Here is an 18,711-nt window from a genome sequence, read left to right as displayed (position 1 = left end):
CATCACCAATATGAAAATAGAGAATACTACATGGCTTGCTGTGTCGTACCAGATTTACACGAGTTGCTTTTTTAAATATTGAACTGCGAGCGAAAGCGAGCTGTTCACTATTTGAAAAAGCAACGAGTGTAAATCTGGTACGACACAGCAAGCCATGTAGTATTCTATTTATCCTACATACTGTACTTACGTGTATTTTACTGAAAATGTCCTGCAGTCGAAGACGCTTGTTTTGGAACCTCGATCTTTTCTAAAGCCTTGTGCAATATATTAGGTCAAAGCAAAGAAACTGACGTCACTCTGTAAGTGTGGCGTGACGTGTTAGTTCTAAAGATTCATCGAGGGTAATTAGCGAGCACAATTTTTGTTTCTATAATGACGTTTGTAGTCTCGGTTACTTTGGCATCATAAGCAGTAGAAAAACAGGTCCCTGCCAGAGTTGCTTGACATGACCTCATTTACATGATATACACAACGTGACACGTGTGATTTGAACGATTATTATCTCACGGGTGTCTCTCTCACGTATGTAGGATAAAACATTGTTTAAAACTGCATCCAACTTTAATCTGTTATGATAATTCTTAACTGAGCGCATAACGCTTTCGAAAAACACAAAATTCAGTTGTAAATTTGGATGTTTCAATTAAAAATCGTCATATGACAAAAAATACATCGGCTCTCATCAAGTGACCGACTGTAATAATGCCGTTTTCCATCCAATTCCTGTAAAAAAAAAAACCTTTTTATCTATGCAATATGTACATTATAATACAGACGCTCGGAAGCAAAATCACTCAAGGAGATGGGGACACATTTGCATGCAAAATGCTTATAATGTTTGAAAACATCTCTCCAGAAAGAAATTCTGAACTCGTTGCATCAATATGTTTCCAAACTCACCTCCTCTCTTGTGAATTCTTTCTTTATTTGGTGTTTAACGTCGTTTTCAACCATTCAAGGTTATATCGCGACGGGGAAAGGGGGGAGATGGGATAGGGGAAAGGGGGGAGATGGGATAGAGCCACTTGTTAATTGTTTCTTGTTCACAAAAGCACTAATCAAAAAATTGCTCCAGGGGCTTGCAACGTAGTACAATATATGACCTTACTGGGAGAATGCAAGTTTCCAGCACAAAGGACTTAACATTTCTTACATACTGCTTGACTAAAATCTGTACAAACACTGACTATATTCTATACAAGATTGAGAAACACTTAACAAGGGTAAAAGGAGAAACAGAACCGTTAGTCGCCTCTTACGACATGCTGGGTACCATCGGGTAAATTCTTTCTCGTCCCAACCAATATGGGACTCCCCCTAACCCGCGGGGGGTCTCTCTTGTGAATGCTATGTGCAAGTGGACACAGAGCTTGTAAAAGTTTAGTTACTTTTCCTTTACTACAAAGGACTCGTTGTAACCATGAAATCTTCAGAGCTGACAAAAAGCATTTCAAATCCACCATTTTAAGTTCCCCCTCTTCAAACGACTGACATGCTGTTTTCTTTATTCTATCTCTCTTACCATCCCATAGAAATGAAAAAAAATTAACTTATTCAAATCAAACAAAAACTTATCACCAGGGTCTGGTAAACTCATAAACAGATGAGTTAACTTAGACAGCGCCAAACTCTTAATAACTGTTATTTTTCCAAAGAGGGTTACATTTCTTCTGGACCAGGACCTAAACAAATTCTCAATTTCTACCAATTTATGTTCATAATTAAGGGGTATAATGTCATCTAAGTTGACTGAAAAAACAATGCCAAGAACTTTAAATGTTACAGGGTTCCAACTGAGCCTAAGTTCCGGCATAAATTTAATATTACAATTTTTATGTGAGCCTATCCAGACTGCCGTGGTTTTCTCATAATTCATTTTCAGACCGGATATAGAGGCAAATTGCTTCAAAACGTTCATACATGCACAAAAAGATTGTTTTGAACCATCCTGAAATAGGGCGGTATCATCTGCAAACTGGGATATTAATATTTCATCATCTGCCACCTTTATACCTTTTATCTCTGTACTCTGACGGATCATAATGGACAGACATTCGGCACATATTAAATATAAATAAGGTGACAATGGATCTCCTTGTCTGGTACCTCTTTGTACATCAAACCAACTGGAATATTTACCATTCACAGAAACACATGATCTCTTTTAATGTCATCACCGAAGTTGAATTTGCACAAACATTTATCAATGAAGGACCAAGAAAGGCTGTCGAAAGCTTTTTCAAAGTCAATGCACATTAAGAGGCCACGTATGTTATGCTTATTCACATAAAATAGAGTATCATATAATAACCTTACGTTTTGGCCAATATACCTTCCTTTAAGAAAGCCTGTCTGATCTTCATGGATCAAGTTTGGTAACACCGACTTTAACCGTTCAGCAATACAGGATGAAGCAATCTTATAAACTACATTCAACAGTGTAATGGGTCGCCAATTTTTCAAAAAACTTTTATCCTTTCCATCCTTTGGTATACAGGTAATAACTCCCTGTCTCTGGGCGATAGACATCTCACCCTTTTTAAAGCTACAATTCAGGGATCTCAAAAGAAAAGAACAGAGATCTTTAAAAAAGAACTTAAAAAACTCAGCTGCATACCCGTACCCATCTGAACCAGGGCTTTTGTCGTTATTTAACCGTTTAATAACTGCCATCATTTCTTGCATGGTAATTTTCCCTTCCAAACAATCTCTTTCTTCATTGGAAAGTGCTGGGTGTTCTAAGTTTTCATCAATCGATTCATTTACCAAATTTGTGTCTCTTGTGCAATACAATTCTTCATAAAAACACTTGACCTCATTACATATAAGATCACTATCATGTATAACATCCCCGTTCTCAATCTGTACAAAACACATTGCTTTCTGCCCATAATTCCTTTTTTCCAGGTTACAACAATAATTGGTATTATCCCCCCCTCTGCTTCTTTTTCTCTGCAAACTTGTAGGGCTAGTTATTTTTCGGTAACTTACCCAACAACCAAAATCACTTACCCAACAACGGGCCTGAATCCTCGATAGCTCATGGGTAGAGACTGTACACATTGTGGATCTACTTTTTGCCACTCAAAAGTTCAGAACACTCTAATGTACAAAATATACATTTCTGGAGCAAACCATACCGCATTTAAACCAGCAACACATGAATCTCAATATAAAATCCATGAGTTTGGTTGTTTTCTGAATTCAGATCTGCCGTGCACAATCGTTTATCGCTAGCAAGATTCCAAGGAAAAGTAACTCTCATACTTTGTCTAGCGACACGAGTAGTTCCCCTTCCAGATTTCCGCTGCATCGACAAGACTGAAATCCGACGGTCAGTTTTCAACAATATTTCATTTTATAAACAGATCACACGCAATCAATTGCATAGAGCTTAAACAATGACAACGAGTTGATTACTGGAAAATAAACCACGAGTGGGTATTTGCAGCCGCTTGGTAATTCACGAGTGTGCGGAGCACACGAGTGAATTACCAAGCGGCTGCAAATACCCACGAGTGGTTTATTTTCCAGTAATCAACGAGTTGTCATTGTTTAAGCTATTTATACAACGACCAACACGGGTCGAACATGCAGTCATGCAGACGACATTTTGTAGGCAATTTCATTTCAGCCTAATCACTCAGAGTGTCAAATGCGCGTCATTCAAATAGTCCCTATTCTTTTACTTTATTCTTAGTCTCCGACTCGTCGGCATTATATTTGTCTCGTCTAAATATCGGACCCCATTGCTACGATTAAAACACAATAGCGTTTATATAGCTATTCTGACATTACATTCTGTGTTAAAATCATGTTTTTGTCAGCAGCAAGGACCAGAATGGTCCATGTCGTTGATTGCAGACGACGGTTCCCTTTCCGCATGAAGCCACGGAAATAACCGAACATTGAAAAACCCACGGACATGTATTACGGAGAAAACTCGGGATAACCGGATGTTTAGCATTACGTCAATATGCTAGGAATCCTATGACGTCATGACGTATCATACTTGCCTACGTAGATTGTATACATATGTTCGAAAGTCTGACTGTTGTGAATTCGCGTGGTGAAGACTGCGGTAAATCTGTAGATGATAAGAGAACAAGGATTGTCTCAGAAGAAACGACTAAATGTTTCAGACCGGTAACTTCATTTCAACATTGCACTACATATACTGTTCAAAAAAAGAAACGCATAGCTTGTAATATTTGGTTAATTTAGTTATATGGCTACAAGGATATCCACCAAATTGCAGAAAATGTTTATCTGGTCGTCGACCTTTCGTCCATTGCCACAAGTGAGCTCTGCACGTGACGCATGCGTTATCAGTGGCTACAATGTCAAAATTGCTCATTTGGCATGACCACTCGTCATGCTTCAGTGTAATCTCGTGAAACTCGGGGAATATTGAGCTCTCACCATGTCTTCCAAAACCCATAAAAGCGGATTGTTCGCCACAAAGAAATCAGACGACAATTCAGCGACGAAAGATGGCCCGATTGAGCAGAGAAGACCGCCAAATTGCATTGGGTCGTTTACAAGCAGGCCAAAGTCAAAGTGCAATCGCCAGGCACTTCCACGTGTCCCAGAGCACCATCAGTAGACTGTGGGTCAGGTTTCAAGCCACTGGCTCCGTTGCTGACTTGCCACGAGCGGGAAGACCAAGGGCGACAGCTGCTGCTCACGACCGCTTCATACGGCTCCGCCACCTCCGGAATCGTTTCCTGTCGGCCTCATCTTCTGTCCAGGCTCTCCCCGGGCCACACCGATTATCGGACCAGACCGTGCGGAACCGCCTGCATGAAGCTGGTTTGAGAGCTCGCAGACCTCACAGAGGAGCTGTCCTCACCCGCCGCCATCGCCAGAACCGAGTGCAGTGGGGCAACCAGCACCTTCGCTGGACCGTCCGGAATCACTGGAGACACGTGTGGTTCAGCGACGAGTCCTACTTCCTGCTCCAGCGACATGATGGTCGGAGGAGGGTCTACCGGAGAGTAAACGAACGTTACGCGCCCAACTGTGTGGATGAGGCACCCGTTCATGGTGGTGGAGGCGTCATGGTGTGGGGGGCGATCAATACCGCTGGAAGGAGCACCCTGGTGCACGTCCAAGGGCGCATAACTGCCCAGCGATACGTGGAGGAAATTCTGCGCCCACACGCCCTTCCTCTTCTGGCTGACCAGGATGCCATATTCCAGCAGGACAACGCTCGCCCGCACACAGCACGACTCACCACCCAGTTCCTCACCGACCACCATGTCCAGGTGCTTCCCTGGCCATCCATGTCGACAGACATGAACCCGATAGAACACCTCTGGGATGAATTGGACAGACGTGTGCGCAGGCGAGAAGAAGCGCCGGCAAATCACCGCGATCTATTGCAGGCACTTCAGGAGGAGTGGGACACCATCCCACAGCAAGATATCCGGCATCTGATCCAGTCCATGCCCAGAAGGTGCCGGGCAGTTGTTGCTGCTCAAGGCAGTCACACCCCCTACTGACTTGACAGCCTCGGCACCCAATCGTATTGATTGACTGATTGATTTGAAGATGCAAATGAACTGTGTGTGCATTCAACTGTGTCCATACCAAATTTCAAACAAATAATCTAAATATTGGATTTTCTGTTAATTTTTTCGAAAAATAAAACAAATTTGGCAAGTAGCAACTATGCGTTTCTTTTTTTGAACAGTATATAATGGACGTTCTATGTGACAGGAGAGTTTGCTGATTTTGTGTTAAACATTGGAGAGATCGTCTGCTAGAATCAGAGATAGGTCGCTTCAGATTGCAGCTTCTGGAAATTTGCAAGGTTTGTTGCCTGTTAAAGAACTGGATTTTACACGTAATGTATGTCATGTACAGTAAGCAACAACAAAAACACACACAAAGCAAATGGCATTGTCTGTCGACTAGGCATACACGTCAGCCATTGTTGTTACAGTTTTGAGTCAACATTGTACGTATTCTTCCGCAACAGGGTCCAATCGTCTGGGTTTCAAATGTTCTAAAAATAAATTCTAGTGTTGATTATTTTTTAGCCCTCTTTATTCTTACTTCGAATAATCCACGTGTGATTTTTGGGTTTAATCAAAGCAGTTCGTTCTAATTTCTCACTTGTCTAAAAATAATCAACTAGATTTAACAAACAACGTGCATTGCAGGAGTTGTATAAAAACATTTAATCAACTTAAAGAACATGCAGCGGTTTCATACACTATTTTGCCCCAGAAAACTGAACTTCATACAGTTTTTAACGTTGGAACACGGGTGTAAAACTTCGTCTGCTAGTCACATTCGAGGAAAGAACATTTCCTGAGCGATACCAAAACATGAACAGAAGACACACTATCTGCCTTTACCACCACAGCAGAATGACAACATAACTGTGTACTTGATTTTAGTTCAAAACATGGAAACTGACAAGAAGTGTTAACAAAATTGAATGATTTGCACGGAACTATACAACCGCGCATTAATCGATCGCCTGCGCAGGTAGACTGGTTGGGTGAATATGATTCGATCAAACTTGCGCACAAAAACTCCTCTTTTCTTTGAATAACTGAAGAAAGGAGGGATAAAGAGGTTACATACCTCGTCTCAGTGATTATCAAAAATAATGGTCTCAGTTCGCGGTCATGAAAAACCTCGCTGAAGCTCGCATTTTTCATGATCCGCTAACTTCGACCATTATTTTTGATAATCACTGAGACTCGGCATGTAACCTCTACTTCTTCTCACCATCACAAATCCACCTGGCACGTGATCTCACAATAATACCATCAACTCGCTTCTGCCGCACTTCACACAAATCTCGCTTCTTCTGTTCTAACAACTGTACATTACTTTCATTCACCTGATTCTCCAAACATACAATCTCAGCAAGGATTTCTCTTTCTTTCCTATCACTTTCTCTTTTTTTTATGTGAGGCGTAGGAGATACATTTACCTCTTATCTCCAGCAAAATCATTTAAAAAAATAATTGATCATTAATCATCAACACCAAATCTTCATCCTCAATCAAATGTATATTATTTCTGTCATAAACAGATACAGCATATTGTATTTTCAAATCTAATATTACTTGCTTAACTAATCCAACAAATGTTATATCTTTTAACAGTGAGTTATTAAACTTCCATAGTGGTCGGTGTCTTTTTACAATGTCAGTATTGAAACATAACGATACAGGTGAATGATCCGAATTATAACTGGGCATAATATCAACACCATTAACAATTAATCCCAATTGTTCAGATGTTAAAAAATAATCCAGTCTACTTCTTTGTACACCATTAAATCTTCGCCAGGTATATTTTCTTAAACCGGTGTGCAGACTTCTATAAATATCTACAAGATTCAAGTGTTCTATCATTTCTAACATCTTTTTCCTACTTCTCATTCTATACACTTTTGAAGGATGATTAGAATCAATCTTAGGATCAATTGCAATGTTCCAATCCCCTCCAATCACAATACAGTCATTATCAAATGAAACAATATTATCCATCAGGTTTTCCAAAAACTGCTTGGGCCATATACATTCCCCAGAGTAAATCGTTTATTCAACATTTCTATATCAATCAAAATATATCGCCCCTCTGGATCTCTCACAACATTATGAAGTTTATATTCAAAATTATTTTTAAATAACACAGCAACTCCTCTGCTTGCAGTATTATTTCCTGCCACAATACATTCGAACCCCCATTGTGATCTGATCATATTTTCTTGTTCAATTTTCCAGTGCGTTTCCAGTAATAAAAATACATTACCCTTGCTTTTTCTCAAAAAATCAAAAACATCTTTTTTCTTTCTAAAATCTCCAAAACCATTTACATTAAAAGTAACAATATTTAATAATTCACACATAGCCATCTTCACATTTATTTTCCATTTCATACAAGACTGTACATTCGATGCAAATCAAACAAACATGTCAACTTGCATGCTGGCCAAATTCGACAACAAACCTGACATACCAAACTGTCAACACTGACAACAACACGTCGAGTGACTTCCAATGCATATATAGAAACAAGCACTGCATTCGAGTTGATTTGTGGTGCTGCAGGTGAAAATTTATATCGTGTGCATGATTCCGACATAGCAAGAAATAGATCATCGAATGAACAGGTACAGTTTTGTTGTGACCACCGTCTTACATACACAGGGGGCAGGTAGGGGAAGTAGTGGTGGGGGGGGGGGGGACTGACACAACACAGCAGGGGAAACGATACACAGACTGGTTGCAACGACAACAAACAACACGCACCATACACACACATCTAAACATATACATACTGTAAGTACTCATCGCTCTCTCGTGACCAGTTTATATGGCGAAATTTTAGATAATGTTTTATTTTGGAAAATTTTTAATTAAATTTTCATTTGATTAATATACTTACCCGAATCACATAATAGCATTGACGCAGTCATAGAGACTAAGGTCTGAAACATGCTACCCGTCTAACAGTTTAAGGGAAGCAACCCCAACTAAAAAAGTGGAAGCATCATGGGCGCTTGCCACCCGGGGTTACCTCCCGTGAGTGCCCACGTCACTGGTGCTTCCCACACACGTGGTAACATCATTCGACTTATAGAATACTAAGAAACTATAAAGCGGGGAAGGTGGGAGGGAATTACCTGTGTGATTCGGGTAAGTATATTAATCAAATGAAAATTTAATTAAAAATTTTCGATTAAATTACATATTCTTACTCCGAATCACATAATAGCAGATAACTCCAACAAGGTGGTGGATAAGATCAAAAAAGTTCAAACTCACTCTAAGTTCTGGAGAGACATAAACCAGCTGCCGCCAAAGAAGGAATGGACCGAGATCCATCCTGACAGACGGCCGCAATGTCTCCCTACAAAACTAACAAAGACAAAATCCGAGCGCCAGAAAGCTGTGCGCAGGACATCATCCAACCTCCTAGACCGTAAAGGCCAAGGAGGAGGCCCAGGCCCTGGAAAATGAGCTCGGGCCAAGCCGAGGGGACAGATAGCAGATAGCTACGACAAGGCGGAGGGAAAGAAAATTCCTTGCCAAAAAACTGGCCCACTGCCAAAAGTCAGGAAAGGACCCCGTGAGAAAGAAACATCTAACTCGCTCTAAAACCCTTGCCAGGAACTGGCCCACTGCCAAACGACAGAAAAAGGACCGAGAACCATCCTGAATGACAGCCGCGATGTCTCTCAGGCAAGAAATGCGAAAGACAACATCAGAGAGCCAGCAAGCTGTGCCCAGCACGTCTTCCAATCTCCTGAACCGTAAAACAGTCCAGAAAAGGACCCAAGCCTTGAATAAACCCGAGCCGAGTAGAGGGGAAGACAAGCTGCCCCCCCCCCTTATATAGGAAGCAGACCTGGGAACCCATACGATTTCGCCGTATTTTGTACGCATGATTGTCGAGAATACGCTCAGTACGGTCAGTGGGAAAAAAATACGACGAGAAAAATTCCTAGACTACTTTTCTTCACAAGCCCATCCTGAAGCCGATCCAGTATTTTGGCACATGATTACGTCACTATATTAGCCGCCGTCGAAAAAAATATAATCGGATCGTGTCAATCAATCAAAACAACCAGGCAAACGAAAGTACGGTATTTGGCGAAATCGGCTCCGAGAATAAACAAGTGAAACAAAGGAGAAAAGTGAAAAAGTTTGAAGAAAAATATCACACACACACACACAATTTGTAACCAACACACACATGTAGTCCCGCCCGGAATAAGCTTTTTTGGGATGATTTACGACTTTTGCGCACATTTCGAGCAGACGAAAACACAACATGCCGGCTCTCGCTCCTCCAACTATCGCAAGACACAAAACAACGAAATCTCGCGCGCGCGAGATCCTGATACATCCGGTGTTTCTCTGTACGCTTGTCACGACGACTTGTTGACAAACGAAGATTCGCGAAAGAAAGAGAAAAGCGCCGAGTCTTGAGTAGAGAGCTAATAAAGTACCGGTAATCGCTAATCGAGCGAAATGAAAATCCGCGGCGACTTCCATTAGGTGAATGCTATACAAGTTTAGGTAACGTTTTAGCCGCATCTTTTTATAAGCCGCAATGCGATTTTTTTTCAAAAGTCGCGGCTTGTAGTCCGTCAAATACGGTGCATTTTGTGTCAGTAAAAATTGAAAAAAGCATTTGTTTTAAATGTATAGGTAAACTTAATTAACGGTGTGACGGACGCGCAGGAGGCATGTTTTAATCATGGATGTGCAAACGCTGTGTGGCGTACGCTAAATTTTTGGAAAATACACCAAGTTTGTTTGAGAATACTCAAAGTGCAAAACAGGGGTTCCCAGGTCTGAGGAAGGAAATGCTAATGGCCTGGAAAAGATCCGTGCGTAAGGTTGTCCGCTCAGCCCTGAAAGGCATAAGGCAATCATGCCAAAGTAAGAAAACTTTGGGATGGAGTGAGGCCCGAAAGGCCTTTGAGATAACAGTCAGCTCCAGAAGAGTGACCAATCTCCGAAAAAGGGAAAGAGAGAGACACCTGAGTACCAAGTACCAGAGTCCAACTCAATGAGCAAATCTCAAAGGGAGAACAAAATGACAAAAGCCAGAGTGTTCGCAGAGCAGACTGCTTGTAGGTAATTGAATGTGAATCAAAAACCCAAAACAGAAAAACAAGGCTGGTAAGAATAAACGGAAAACCGTGAAGCCGACCAGCCATAAGACTCCCGAGACAAGAGTTCTCAGGGGAAAAACGTAATAGTCATAGTTGCAAGTGATAAAAGGGTGACCATAACCGGAAACCCAGCCCAGCAAAAATCGTCCCGACTCACCTCGTGCTAGCATGAGGGAGAAGAGGAAGAGACGAAATCCGAAGTCACAAGAACCAAAAATGCCAAAGTCGCAACGCGACAGGCAGGAGACTATAGCACAGGCTAAGGCTGAGAGCCTTGATGCCCGTAGGCCGGCCATTGTACCAAAGTACCCAAAGAACACAGGTACCGTGAGAAACAAAAGTTTCGGCCGCCAAAAAAGATGCTGGCCTAGAGGCCAGCACCGAGAAAACTGGAACATTAACTAGACCTCTGCCAAAAGGAGAGGAGTAGCCAAAAAACCTGAGAAAAGTGACAAGCCACAAAGAATGACTCCTCAAACATGCATCGCCAAAGACAATGCACCCTCAGGAAAATCTGAATGTTCCTTCCGAGGACAACTCAAGTGAACCTTAAGTTTGGACGAAACACCAGAACGTGTCTGATCGCTAGAGAAAGACAGAGTCAGACTCGGCGAAAGACAAACCAGGACCAAGTCCAGAAGCTTGTGGCAAAGAAGAGAAAACGGGGAAGCCCGAAGACAGAAACCCCACTCAAACGGAAATCGACCTATCTCATCCCCCATACGCTGGGAAAAGGAAAGAATGTCGAAGTCCGAAGCCACAAGCACAAGGAAAGCAACAACCACCACCGCCAACGGATGAAATGGGGGTTGCGCCAGCCGAGGCTAAAAAACCCGGAAGTCCTAAGGCCAGCTGTTGTTCCAAAAACCCAGCGTACCTATGACGGCTGTGAAAGAAACAATCTCTCCGGTTAAACCTGAACTGAGGACTTAGGCTGCTTGGACTGAGTCTGCTTAGGTATAGCCTGCTTTGCTGCTTCAAGGCTTGAAGAGCAAATGAAGAGAACCTAGTTCTCTATTAGTCTGTATCTCCTTCCTCAAGGGTGATGAACGCAGGGTGTTTCTCGTCGATTCCTCAGAAAACTGGGAATGAGCGAGGAACAAGTCCCGTCTGCACGTGACCGCCTGGACGTAGTGCAGAGCGGACAACCTCCTCTGTTCTAAATTCACCATTGCAAGGACGGAGAAAACATCCCCTGCGTCCTGCTCTTAACTGAGTGTAAAGGGCGCCAAGGGCTCCGTAAGAGCGCGAGAACGTGCTCTAAGGAGTGTCTCCGAAATGAAAACAAGTTCCAAAAGCTGTCGGCCCAATTCCTCAGAGGGGAAGAGAGTCGGCTCAGAGAGCAGAGGACTCGAATCATTCTCAAAAGGCTTCATCAAAAGCGGGAGAAGATCTCCGCATCCTGCTCTTTACTAAGAGTAAAGGGCGCCAAGGAATCCGTCAGAGCGCGAGAACGCGCCCTAAGGAGAGTCTCGGAAAAGGAACTGAGTTCCAGCAGCTGTCGGCCCACTTCCTCGGAGGATAGGAGAGTCTGCTCAGAGAGCGGCAGACCAGAATCCTTCCTCAACGGCTTCGTTAGAAGCGGAAGAAGTTCCGGGGTGACCGGCAAAGGAGCACGCGGGAGAGCAAAAGACGACAGAAGGTTCCGTGACGACTTGGGCCAAGGCAACTTCCTCTGAGCCGCTAAGGGCACGAAGGAGGAAGCCTGCGCAGGAGCGGCAAGGTATTCCAGTGCCAGGTCCGGAGCTGAACCATGAGGAACCAGCAACGGACCTACCGCCGGAGGCAACCCGCTGCCGGAAGGAGCGGGCTTGGCGAAAAAACTAGAAAGTTGCAAAGCTACTGAAGGTGATTCTTCAAACCGGAAGTAGCTGTCTTCCTCCTTTGCCAACCGGAAGTCAGCCATAGCCGACGGGCCGGACGCCGAAGGCGTGGCCGAAGACGAAGCTCCTCCGGAAAATAGCGCGAAGTGACTTCCGCGGCAGCTTCAAAGTTCAAGCGCAGCCCTGAAGCTGGCCGGAGCCCCCGCGAGCGTCTGCTCATCATCAACGGACCTGGAGTCCGAAGCGACAACCGAAGGGGATGGCTCGAAGCCAAAAGAACCCAACAAATGACGCTGAGAGAGGAGGCCGGAAGCCTGAAGTCCTTCCTGTTGGCAATCTATGGTACTCATTCCCTGACTGAGAGGAAGTTGAGAGGAATCAAAAACCAAAGAAAGTGGTCGAGAGGAGCTAGCAGCCACCACCGAAGTGTGTGGATGCTGCTGTCCCAACGGAGGCACGAAGCCTGTATGCCCATAGGGCAAGCCGTGTCCGAAATTCACCCGCGACCAAACGGAAGCAGCGGGAACCGAACCGGAAAACCCGGGAGGAGCCGGAAGTGCAGCAGCAACAGCAGCGCTATGCCATAGCTGGTGCTGAGCCGCCTGCGAGCTGAAGCCCGGAACCCGAAGGTAGGCCCTAGGCCGGAACCGGAAGTGACAGTATCCTGTGCACTACCTGCTTGACCTACACTTCCTGCCAAGGCCTCTCTCTCTCCGTCTCTCTGCCTCTATTCTCTCTCTTTCTCTCTCTCCGTCTCTCTGCCTCTATTCTCTCTCTTTCTCTCTCTTTCTCTTTCTCGCTCTCTTTCTCGCTCTCTTTCTCGCTCTTTTTCTCTCTCTTTCTCTCTCTCTCTCTCTCTCTCTCTCTGTCTCTCTCTCTCTCTCTGTCACGATTTAGTGACATGGTCACGATTTAGTGACATGGTCCGAGAAAGAGTCACTTTTTCGGGTGCCTTTGTCGAATTGCGACAGAAAGCGCCTGTGCGTGAGTCTGGGCTACGGCAGATTTTTGCTAACCATGCATAAGCCGAGCACGGGAATTTTGTATTGCACGGATTTCACGGGGTTGATTTCTGCTGTCGAGGCAGAATTGTCGATAACTGAACTGGGGTAGTGACAAGGTGAGTCACGTGATTTTATCAAGGTTGTCTGTCTGAGACATTTAACTTGACACTCGAACACTCTGCGCTGGGGAGGACGGTGTGTCTAATATTTCCTGCGAGCTTTGATGGATTTCATCGTTTTGATTTCTGCATTGATTTCAACGCGCCGCTCTGCAAGTACAGGAGGGGCTCCAGGAAACTTCAGTTGAGACCACCTTCTCTCTTTTCACATGCGGTCTGACGTGACGGGTCGTCAATTTCTCTTCGCCGTGCGGGGATGGTTCTTCACCGCATATAGTATTCGGCAAGAGGGTGAATGGGGTATCGCTGTTGACGAACAGGTGCCATTCAAAGGAGGAAGCGGTTTTCGTTTCCATGAGAGTGCTACATTCATAGGCTTTTGAGGTAATAAATCATTATTTAACGCTGTTGACGAGTCTGTGTTTGTGGAATGAAATACTCTCTGTTGTTCTTTCCAGGTTAGCGCATAATTTGCTCTTTGTGACGCTAGAATATTAATCTGTATATGTTTTTTTCAGATATGGAGAGAAGGAAGGAAATGGCTGATTTGTTGTTGTAAAAGTTCGTTTGTGCAGGCCCACGTGCTCGATGAGATATGTATAGATGACATGTTTAAAGGTGGAGGTTGAGGGGTAGCTTGGCATGTTTAGTGCACCGGTGCTTTTTGTTTCTTCATTTCTATCTACTGTTGCTGGCTGTTCTGCTGCCTATCTGCGGAACACTGTTAACTGCAGACGCTGTAACCGGGATCATCTGTAACCAGCTAACCGGTTAACCAGCGACTGGGTGAGGCGCCTGATGTCTCCACTTTTCCCTGCTTCGTAACAACGCCAGCCGGCACTACATTCTACGGAGCAGTTGTGGAGACTATGAACTAATTACAGGCCGTCCACCCAGTGGCAAAACAAAGCTAAGTGCACCATGTCTTTGCACCCTGTTTACCACCGTTGTCATCTTTTATATTTATGATTATATTCGAGTGGTGACAACGTGGGGTGTGTGACACCTGCATTAACCAGCACTTTAGGCAGATCAGCTATATTTTCCTAGCTATACACGGGATCAGCGTGTTACTATAATTTTCTATATTCTAACTGGCATTTTTGTCAGAGACCACGGATTTTACGTTTTGAACGTAAAAGAACATATTTTGGAGTGAAGTCTCGAGGGAGGTGGCGAGTTATTACATTAACAGGCGTCTGAAACTTATACTTTTGTTGTTTCTATTTAATTGTATGACTGCGAGAGTGGATCGTGGTGTGGTTAGTTAGTTAGAAGTAACTAACCGTTTTATAATCACCTTGTGTGATATATTGAAACGTGACACTCTCTCTCTCTGAGAAAGAGAAAGAGAGAGAAAGAGAAAGAGAGAGAGAAAGAGATAAATTGCTGAGTTAGTATTACGTCAAAGATATGCTGTGCATTGTATGTTCTGAACATATTTTTGTTGTACTATTGCTACATGTTCGATTGCTACCAGCTTGTATTTATAATTACCTGCATAGTATGCATTTGATTTTATGAATAATCACATATGTATGCTTCATGCCTCATCTTCATCATCGTCATCATCACCATCATCATCGTCATCATCATCATCATCGTCATTTTTATTATCACGTGCTCAAGTTTTCCGACCTCCTTTTGTTGGTTAACTTTTTTAACTTTTTAATTTTTTTATTTTTTTTTAAATTATATAATTGTGTGTCTATGCGTCCCAAGGACAGATTGTAAGAAAAGGCGTAGCCTTAAATCTTAATCCTTGTAAAATAAAGTTCAATTCAATTCAATTCAATTCTCTCTCTCTCTCTCTCTCTCTCTCTCTCTCTCTCTCTCTCTCTCTCTCTCTCTCTCTCTCTCTCTCTCTCTCTCTCTCTCTCTACCTGACAAGAATCCTGTCCACCAAAGGTGCTGTTGGCGGCACAAAAGACGCCTTCCTTGAGATAGTAGCTCATGGAATAGCCTAAATATGTGAACGTTGGGAATGTTCTCTGGCATTCCGTTCTGTTATAGGTCCACAAGCTCACAGTTCTCATCGAGCTGGGTAAAGTTTGAAGATATTCTGCAATCAAATATGAAACGAACCATGATCTGCTTTTGCGGCCATCAATAATCAATGTCCTCGAGTGTTCAAGTCTAGAATGCTCACAAAATAACCCATGAACCTGTTTAATATAATACAGTGTTTTATTCAACAACAAATTGGTGCAACATGTAATGAGCTTTGTTAGAATAAACAGCAATCTATAGGAAAATTGTGGTGTTCCTAACAAAAACACTTACACATGATAATATCTTGTAAGCATCAGCATGATCATCATCATCAGCATCATCAGCATCAGCATCATCACCAACACCGCTATTGATGTGTACATTGTTGTTAAACTGTTGTTTGTTGTATGTTTATTAGGGTCTGCTAGTGTGTGATAGGGTTTATATCCGTCTGTAGATGTTATTTTTGTGTTAGTCCTGTGTTGACAACTCTTCGACAAGCGCTTAGAACTGTACCCACGGGATACGCGCGATATAAGCTTCTTATTTATTATTATTATTATTATCACTTAATTAATTACCTATGATTAAGACCCATTTTAAGACCTACAAAAATATGAGAGTAGCAGGTCTTCAAAAGGATTAGATGGAGTCTTCAAATGGAGGTAGATTAACAGAGGTTATGAACAACAGATCTTAAAAAGGAAGATCTCAAAAGAGGGTAAGTTTAACATGTTCATGTCTCAAGAGAAGAGTTCCACTGTTTCACCATAAAAACGACGACCACACACAAAAAACAAAAGTATTTACCGTTTGTGTAGCCCCATCCCGCTACGACACATCTCCCTGGCATGACGTCAGTAACGTTGGGGAGACAGATGGGCGACACACGACTGTTGAACACCAGCGGCTTGGACAGACGAAGCACAGCGATGTCGTTGTCTGCAAGTGGGCATATGTTTGAAGGCATAATTAAGGCAGGCTTAGATACAGACACTCTTGTCTGCCTGACAGAGAAGCTGACAGAGAGGCACACGGACAGAACATAATTATTACGGTGTGACAGTCAGACCGATGGATGACAAACTGAAAACAACTTTCGTGTGAAACAACAACAGGAAAAACAAAAACAACAACAACAACAACAACAAACTAAAAATCAAATGTTTGTGTTTTTTATTTTCCGCTGTCTCAAAGTATTACAACAACAACAACAAAACAACAATATCAACAATAACAACAAACACTACTGCTATCTTTGCTTCTGCTACTACGGTACTCGCAGGTTCTGCTGGGTATGAACCATTTTGTGTTCCTGCCTGTCTACTGTCATGTTTACGAGGGGTTGAACAGAAAGTCAAATCATGCGAGGTTAGTTCATAATAACATAATAAAATAAACCTTCAGTCTCATCTCACAGCAAACATAGGGCCTACACCATGAGCTGGTTCTTTGTCTATGTTATTCATTCTAATTTGCAAATGTTTCGTGTACGTGAAGAGCGCTCATAATCACATCATAGTTCTACCTAAAAAAATGACCAAACGTCGTTTTTTTCCCTTTTTAAATTATGATGTGGTTTTTTTATGCAAAAATGACAACATTTTCACCTGCAGCAGTTTGTTTTTGCCTTAACACAACCGTTTCGATATATTTAGCTTCAACGAGGGGTTATCCATGCGCAAATCTCCCATTTCTGGTAAATGAACTCATGAACACGACATCGCTATCAACCGCCTTTGCCTGTAAAATAATAACCGCTCCCTCCGCAGTTTGAAATAAGGACTGCTCTCCGCCATCTTGTCTGAGTTGTCACTTCATGCAGAGCAAAATGTGAGTCTTTTGATGTGTTTTTCAACTTTTGTTGCATTACTGGTGTTGTTTGACAAATTTGATGTCAAATTAGGGGAAGAAAAGTTAGCGAAAATCGCATATTTTCTGTGGTTTGACCACAGGCGGAAGGTATCGTTCACTGGACCACTACTTTCACAGAAAGACTACAAGGTATGTCACTCAGCTTCGACTCGTGCTCCACTAACTTCAGAAAAAAAATTATGCAAAAAATAATTGCCAATTGCAAATGCCATGATAAATGAATGTTCTAACTATCTGTACCTTTTATATTTAGCTGCCTGTCCGCTGCATGTTTTTAAACGGTATTTTGTGCGACCAAACGTGTCTGTCACCGGCATACCACTTAGATCCTGTGGGAATGAACGGTGGTACGTCCGAGGAGATAGTAGTGCGATGCGCTCTTTGGTTAATAACCGGATATTCGATGATTATTTTTGATTTGGCAAACGGTCAGACCTGTTTACCCCCATAAGTGTTTTGGAGTAATGCTCAGCCCCAAAAATAGTAATCCTGGCACAAAAATAGTAATCATCCAGCATTCGTCGCCAATTACAACGCCGCGGCACATGACAACTGTGTCTGCGAAACGCAATCATGCACATATATCCATCATTTACAAACAAAACACATCAGTCAGTTTTTGTAGTCATCATAATTTCAAAGAAGATCCCATCAAAAGCACATGCATCACTGATTCTTTTTCTTTTGCTCGTAGTAGGCCTTTTTCAGTGTGTCAAGCGCTTCTCTACTGTACTTGCGCTTGCCGAATGAGTGAGGGCGAGACTTCACCACTAGAATAAGGCTCTCCAGCGTCTCGTCCGACAGACATGATCTCTGGTCAGTCCTTTTTTATTTATGAAAATCGTAGTCTTGACACGGATAGCGGAATGGCGTATTTTTTGCAGAAAATCGTAATAAATTACGCCAAAATCGTAAGGGTAAACAGGTCTGAACGGTTCTTCGCCAAAAACCTAAAATGAAACATTGAGGAGTTGTCAATCAATCAATCAATGACGCTTATATCGCGCATATTCCGTGGGTACAGTTCTAGGCGCTCTGCAGTGATGCCGTGTGAGATGAAATTTTATACGGCCAGTAGATTGCAGCCATGTCGGCGCATATTTACCTTTCACGGCCTTATTCCAAGTCACACGGGTATGGTAGACAATTATTAACTGTGCCTAAGCAATTTTGCCAGGAAAGACCCTTTTGTCAATCGTGGGATCTTTAACGTGCACACCCAATGTAGTATACACGGGGGG

At 42.8% G+C, this 18,711-nt stretch overlaps 1 protein-coding gene across 2 annotated transcripts in view; it reads right to left on the bottom strand.

Moving 5' to 3' along the window:
* LOC138981427 (uncharacterized) overlaps positions 1–18,711 on the bottom strand; it is a 96,449-nt gene that overhangs the window by 42,848 nt on the left and 34,890 nt on the right. For both annotated transcript variants that reach the window (XM_070354341.1, XM_070354340.1), the window contains 2 exons: positions 16,406–16,537; positions 15,487–15,665 (listed from right to left, as the gene is read on the bottom strand). In XM_070354341.1, coding sequence (XP_070210442.1) covers positions 15,487–15,665; positions 16,406–16,537 — 311 coding nt within the window. The remainder of the gene's footprint in view (positions 1–15,486; positions 15,666–16,405; positions 16,538–18,711) is intronic.

This window comes from Littorina saxatilis, linkage group LG12 (genome assembly GCF_037325665.1).
Source record: "Littorina saxatilis isolate snail1 linkage group LG12, US_GU_Lsax_2.0, whole genome shotgun sequence".
Lineage (NCBI taxonomy): Eukaryota > Metazoa > Mollusca > Gastropoda > Littorinimorpha > Littorinidae > Littorina > Littorina saxatilis.
The sequence above is the reverse complement of the archived record's forward strand: the minus strand, read 5'-3'. Positions and strand labels throughout refer to the sequence as shown.